A 7,500-nucleotide genomic window follows, 5' to 3' on the forward strand; every position below is an offset into this window, starting at 1 on the left:
AGCCTATGAGCACGCCGGTCTTCACTCGCTCGCTGTGTCCTGAGAAGTAGTGCACAAAGTCATCTCTGTTGGTAGGTTTTCGGTACACTGAGAATCTTACTCCTTCATCCCTCCTGTGCACCAACGTGTCAAGGAATGGTAACTTATGGTCGTCTTCCATCTCCACAGTGAATTGAATATCTTTATGGACTCTATTGAGTCTACCTAGCTTATGTTCAATGTCGATATTCTCCGGCACTATCACAATAACGTCGTCCACATACCTTAGCCACGTGGTGCCTCTACCCATGATCCTTCTATACTCGTCTTCCTCCAACGTTTCCATAAAAAGACAGGCTAGCACCGCAGAAAGAGGACTCCCCATGGCGAGACCTCTGTGTTGTTTATATTCCTTACCATTGAACGTAAATACACCGAATTTTACACATAGGGATATAAGTTTAACATAATCACTCCTGGGAACTGGTAATCCGATAGTGCCGGAGAATATCGACATTGAACATAAGCTAGGTAGACTCAATAGAGTCCATAAAGATATTCAATTCACTGTGGAGATGGAAGACGACCATAAGTTACCATTCCTTGACACGTTGGTGCACAGGAGGGATGAAGGAGTAAGATTCTCAGTGTACCGAAAACCTACCAACAGAGATGACTTTGTGCACTACTTCTCAGGACACAGCGAGCGAGTGAAGACCGGCGTGCTCATAGGCTTCTTCCTCAGAGCTTTTAGGATTTGCAGTGAGGAATTTTTAGAAGATGAATTAGCCTACATAACTAATGCCTTTAAGAAGTTAAAATATCCAGGGGGAATGATTAAAAAGCTGAAAGGAGTGGCTAGGAACATTTTCATGAGACCAAATGTCCAGTCGTCCGAGGATAATAAGGTACAGTATATTTCGGTTCCTAACTCTAGAAAAACTGAAGGCATTGACAGATTTCTTGGGAAGAGTGGGATAAAAATAGCAAGGACGTCCAATTCCAAAATTGGAAAAATGGTCAAGACCAAGAATATAAAAGGACTGTCCCAAAGCGCCCTCAGTACCATCTATCGCATTCCTTGCGGTAGTTGCTCATCTTCATATTACGGTGAGTCAGGTCGAGGCGTCGAGAAACGCGTAGCTGAGCACAAAAGAGACTTGAGGTCACACAGGACTTCTAACTCACTCGTCCAACATGCTGACCGGTCTGGACATTTGCCCCACTGGGATGGAGTCGAGGTTCTACACACGGGATTAAGGAGAGACATGAGGAAGACTGTTGAAGCTGCCTACATTAATTATTATGAAAACATCAATGACAGGGAAGGTTTTGTTTGTTTGTCAGAGGCAACAAGTAGATTAATTATAAATACAATTGGGAAACGTATGCTTGATACGGGAAAGGGAATCCCCAGACAGCCGGCGGGGTGACCTGTCCTTGTTCCCATCCTCGGATGTATAAATATGTGGTCCAACTGTTTGTAGACAGCTTACTGAAGAAGACCGAGTCGGTCGAAACGTATAAGCAATAAAAAGTTCCAGCCCATCTTCGCTTATTCTTCCTCCACCCAGTCTCTCATCTGTCTAAACCATTCATCAAATATATATATATATATATATATATATATATATATATATATGTATATATATATACATATATATATATATATATATATATATATGTATGTATGTATGTATGCATGTATACACACATAAACACGAAAAATCCTCACCATGTACAATCTTTTCTTTTCCCAGAATTATCTAAATGTCATCTTCCCTATCCTCGTTTTCTAAGAAAACATTTTACAGCCTACGTGGCCACTCCATCTCCGTTTTCTATGACAGATAATTAACTCATCCTTCTGCAACCCCATTTTCTGAGACGTTTATTTGCTAACCCACGTGTCCACTTTAGTTCCGTTTTCTAAAACCCAAACGTCCCCCCATTTCCCGTTCTCTACACACGTATCCTCCTCACCTGTTTTCTGTGAGAGTATGCTGTCTGAAGGTGGCGGCACACTAGGCTAACATGCTACTTGCTTTTGCTACTTCGTTTGAGCAGAGACGATTTCGGTTACAGTATTCTAGACTTCCGTAAGAACATCTCGACAATGTGTCTAACATTCGTATTTTAGGCTGAACTTATATTAATTCGCCAATCAGCTTCTCACTATATAACGTAAGAGTAATTTGACATTTGCAAAACGTAACCGAAGTCGTTTCTACTCATAGCAAATAGCAAAAGCAAGTAGCATGCTGGCGAGAAGTGCCTTGTGTGCCGTCACTTTCATGTGAATTTTAACTTTGCCCCAACATATTTCCCGTTTTCTAAGATCATAATTTCCCATGCCTACGTTTTCTGAAACGACTCTTCCCATTCTCCCTTCATGTCCAACACCTCGTATCGTTTTCTATGGTCAATATTCCCATATATATGTGTCTACTCCATTTTCTAATACACCATTCTCATCTCAGAGATCCACACCTAACTCGTTTTCTAAAACAATACACCCATTTTTCGATATCTTGATGCTCGTTGGGCGAACGGTTTAGAGCGTCGCTGCTTGCGGTGGAGGTCGAGGTGAAGGCAGTTCGAATCTGCCTTCAGCAAGTTGGACCAAGGGTATGGTTAATTAAATTCCACACAACAAGGTCCTTTGTAAGGGGCACCGTGCTAGCCTCCTGATAGAGGGAGCTCGCGACATTAAACCGAATCAGTCAGATACCTACCCCCCCCCCACACACCCAAGTTCTTTTTTTTCTCTTAGATCAGTCCTCTCATGGTTCTCTTTTTTTTGTCTCTTTTTCAGACGAACTGGAAGATCGAAACTGCGAGAAATGTCGCGAGTGCTGCGTCAACTACAGGTTTTGGCTCAAGTTTCAGAACAAACTAAACAACATTGTGGTCCAAGGCGCCCTCTTCGACCTCTTCATCACCCTCTGCATCATCCTCAACACCATCTTCCTAGCCATCGAGCATCACGGCATGTCCAGACAACTTCAACTCGTCCTGGAAGTAGGAAACCGGGTAAGTCTCATTAACTGTTGTGCGTTTGAATTGCTACAAGAAGACTTCAACTTCACTAAGAATATTTCAAGAATGTGTCTAACTTCTCTTAGTTCATCTTTCAGGTTCCCAGTCTATGATTCGAAAAAAGAAAATATCATAACCGAAGTCGTTTCTACCCGGGTCACACAATCTAGATTCTCATCAAATGTTGTGAATTTGAAAAACTAGAAGACGACTTCGCCTATAGTATTTTAGACTTCCCTAAGTCTACAGTTCAACAATACATCTAACACTTGTATAGGTTTAGCTTCTCCTAGTTCGTCATTCAGCTTCTCAATATATGACACAAAGGTGATTTGGCATTTGGAGATTCGAAAAATAAAAGATTGTAACGTAAGTCGTTTCTACTCAAACGAACGAAAATCTCAGAAAATAATAAATTACGTAACAGACTTCATGTTACAGAATGTGACGTCATAGATGCCATTTATTGAATGTGACGTCACAGTATGACGTCAGGCATTGGTTGATCTAGATTAAATATGAAAATATACATCATCTAGAAAAAGAATAATTTCAGAACTTCTAAACAGCTTATGAAACGAGTTAACCCGTACAAAACCACGATTAAACCCTGTACAACAAGTCTAATTCGACCCAAAAGAACAGGTTTAATGGAGGCCGTATAAGAAATAAAGTAATCTTTGTTCTTCGCATGCAACGAGAGCTGCCGTGACGGTCTTTGGAACCATTATGTCATGTCTATACTTCTTCAAGCCCAGAAATGTTCCTTGAAGTCTCCTCCACGCTCGATGTGAAAGAAGGCCAGCCTATGTCACGCGATCTCCTGAGTTTTCATTTATTCAGTCGCTAGAGGAGAGGTCGTTGTCTCCTACGGGATAGGTCGTTGTCGTCAGGATCGGCGCCAAAGTGGGCCGTTTTGATTTCAGGGCGTTGGCGCCGTTCGTGACCTATTTCTGGCGCCAAAAACCCCAACCCCACCTATTCACCTTTCTTATGGTCAAGTTTTCATGAGCAAGAAAACTATTATATACATAGGGTTAGTGGTTATACATACATACATATATATATATATATATATATATATATATATATATATATATATATATATATATATATATATATATATATATACATTATGCAGCCTTTATGCCTATTTTTAGGAAAAGATACATTTGTCTGGTCCTCTCGCGTTCGATGCAATTCAACTGGAATTGATCCCATTAACTTGAAACAATATTTCTATTTGAAGCGTTTAGTCCGTTCATGCATCATGTCTTTGATCTTTCTCACTTTCACAACTGTTGCTATAAAACGGTAGTTCTAAACCTGACGCCAAGTCCCATTTCTAGGAAGCGACGTGATATGAGGATATGAGGATATCATATGAGGAAGCCAGAGAAGTATGCTAATGAGCCACTCAAAGCTAACGACCAGTCGTTATGTTACTTGGTCATAAACCTCGCGTTAGATTGTCTTTGTTCATTCCAAAAGTGTATTTATTGAACACTGTAATAGTTCACTTAATGTTCATTATACCTGGACAGACCTGTGTTAACTGAAGGCGAGATTTTTTTTTTTTTGGGAGAGAGGGAGGGTAAGGCCCCCTTTTCGGGGAGGGGGTGGGGGGGCACAAGGACCAATTACAAGTCAGAAAGAGACATCGGGAAAAGAAGTTTGTGAACTACAAACACAAATCAACACAAGAGGACGGGTTGTCGATTTATTGGGGTCGGTGGCGAGGAGACGAATAGACATGCTATGTCTTTCAGCCAGTCATTTTATTTTGCTGTGACAGGCCCCCTTCCCCTCCCCCCCGCAATACCTCCCACACACCACCCACACCACACCCTGAAGCACGTACATGGAACAACAGTCTCAAGTGTAAAAAAAAAAAAAAAAAAAAAAAAAAAAAAAAAAGAGGCTTCTGAGAAAAGTTGCAACCTGATCTCCATTTGGTCAATCTGCCCTGGAAGGACGGAAATGAAAATTCACAACACCTCACAACCACACTGACCTCTGTTATAACTCATAAACATTAAAGAGGTGGAGGAGAGTTTAGCATTGTTTTGGCCAAGAGACTCAATAGTTATTAACTGACAATGCTGAAGTCATAATATTGAAAATAAACGTGTCAGGTTGTTACTAGATACCCTAGAAAGGCACCTAGATTAGACAAGTCTTGTACAAGTGAAGGCTTGTGGTCTCTAGACCCTGTTCACACTAGCGGTTTGAACCGCGTGGAAACCGCGGAAATACCACATAGTCAAAGAAAAACTTCGCGGTTGTGTGTGAACGCCTCCATTGACTTACATTGTAATTGAACCGCCGTAGTTCAAAACCGCTAGTGTGAACAAGGCCTTACCTTTGGAGTAGACGAAATAGTACCGGGGTAGTTCCAGCTACAATCCTTAATAGTTGTATTTTCACAATCACACAGACTTCCATTCCCTTGAGAGTAGTGTTTTATTGAAAAGCAAATATAATCCTATGTCTAGTTTGTACAACTGTATATGATAAGTTCAAATGCATTCCAGAGACGTTGTACCATTACGGACACCCCAAAATAATCCATAATATAATTAACCAAAACTATAAAAAAATGTATTTCGTTTTCATTGTATTAATACAGTTGTTTACAAAAATCACCTCAGTTGTATAGAAACACCCATGAAATATACCAAACACTTAACAACGCGCAATATGTCTTTGCACCATTGGGTCAGTTTTCAATGTCTGGAAAAGTGCTTTCTTTTCTCACCTGAAAACGCTATGAATATTTAAACAGACAGATACTAATGTGGGTTCACCTCCCCACGCCTTGCCCCATTACTGATGTCAACGTTCACAAATAGGTCCACAAAATATACAGCATATATACAACCACATATCACATATGCAGCCGCAAATCTGTAAACGTTTACAAATTTCCTCACAAGACCGAGCGTCAGCCCCTCGAGGTTGCACCTCCATGCAGAAGTAAGAAAGTTTGGAGATGGGCAACAGGGAGTTGATTCTACCTGACGTCCTCTTTGCAGGACAGCTTCGTGGAGGTGACCGTAGTTGGTCCTTCGGCTATGCCTTCATTGGTACAATAATGAAATAAAAATAAAAGAGCATGGATTTTTTTTATCATAGAAATCACTATCTTTTCTTAAAAGAATTATATATATATATATATATATATATATATTATATATATATATATATAGATAGATAGATATAGATATAGATGTAGATATATATATATATATAGATATGCTAATAAGAACACGGGTACGTGTGTTCACTTATGCAAAGTAGACCACTTGGAAAAAGAAACTAACGAAGCAGAGCGCTTTCGTACATTACATCTTCAGTGCAACTGAAGATGTAATATACGAAAGCGCTCTGCTTCGTTAGTTTCTTTTTCCAAGTGGTCTACTTTGCATATATAGATATATATGATATCTGCAGGAGTTAACATTATTAATGACTCTCCTACTGTTATACTAATTTTCTTCTTTTCGTTTTCTGCAGGTGTTCACCGTTGTCTTTACCCTGGAGTGCATCTTGAAAATCATGGCGCTGAGTAGAGAGTTCTTTGTCAATCGTTGGAATGTCTTCGATTTGGTCATCGTTCTTGCGTCACTGCTTGACCTCGGCTTGGAAATCGGGTCAGGATTGTCTGTACTTCGTGGTATGAGATTGGTAAGTGGTCTCACACACACACACACACACATACACTTTTTTTTAGTTGGTCATGCACGAAGACTTTGATCCTTTGACGTAATCCGCTTCGATCGCAAAGTACCGGTTTTAGTCTCTTCTTTCATGATGAAGTTTCACCTGAACTCAGTCTCTTTTTTATATACATGCATTGCTATTGAACACTGGCGACGTCTGATACAAGACTTCCATGCCTTTCGTGGATTGCATGTCTGGGTGGATTGGATTGCGTGTGGCTGAACGTGTGTGTGGAGTAACGTCCTCCGTTTCCCGGTTCTCCGTGTGCATTTGGCATCCGTCTCACCTCAGTCATTCATCCAGCCATTGGCTTTACGGTTTTCGATCCTGAGGATGACCTAATATGACCAATCTAATGTAAATTTTTCAAGCCGAAAGAATACTCAAAGAAGTTTCCTCTCTCTCTCTCATACGCTCTCTCTCTCTCTCTGTCTGTCTGTCTTCTTTGATAAAAATTTTGGTCGTTCACGTTATTATGAGATTAGTTCTGAAAGCTAAAGTTCTCCGTTAAGCAAGGATCGGTTTTCGTTGGATCACGTAACGCTGTGTATATTTGAAATGTCATAAAACAGCAGCCAGTTCCTTGCGTGACCGGTCGCATGGACCTGGGCACGTAGTAATGGCTGCAGACCCTTTTATAACTTCATTCTAGAAAAGTTACTCCACTTGCTAGATTTTACTATTCGGAACTAGGGCACCAGTTCGTCGTTCCTGCTTCGAGATTTTTTTTTTTTTTTTTGACAGGAAGAAATGTTTGTG

The 7,500-nt window shown here is 40.5% G+C and overlaps 1 protein-coding gene across 5 annotated transcripts in view; it reads left to right on the forward strand.

Annotated features, from left to right (window-relative positions):
• LOC143032828 (sodium channel protein 1 brain-like) overlaps window positions 1-7,500 on the forward strand; it is a 766,195-nt gene that overhangs the window by 686,354 nt on the left and 72,341 nt on the right. For all 5 annotated transcript variants that reach the window (XM_076197936.1, XM_076197935.1, XM_076197938.1 and 2 more), the window contains 2 exons: window positions 2,795-3,012; window positions 6,535-6,705. In XM_076197936.1, the coding sequence (XP_076054051.1) occupies window positions 2,795-3,012; window positions 6,535-6,705 (389 nt within the window). The remainder of the gene's footprint in view (window positions 1-2,794; window positions 3,013-6,534; window positions 6,706-7,500) is intronic.

Source organism: Oratosquilla oratoria, chromosome 14, assembly GCF_046742065.1.
Source record: "Oratosquilla oratoria isolate Oo_2021 chromosome 14, ASM4674206v1, whole genome shotgun sequence".
NCBI lineage: Eukaryota > Metazoa > Arthropoda > Malacostraca > Stomatopoda > Squillidae > Oratosquilla > Oratosquilla oratoria.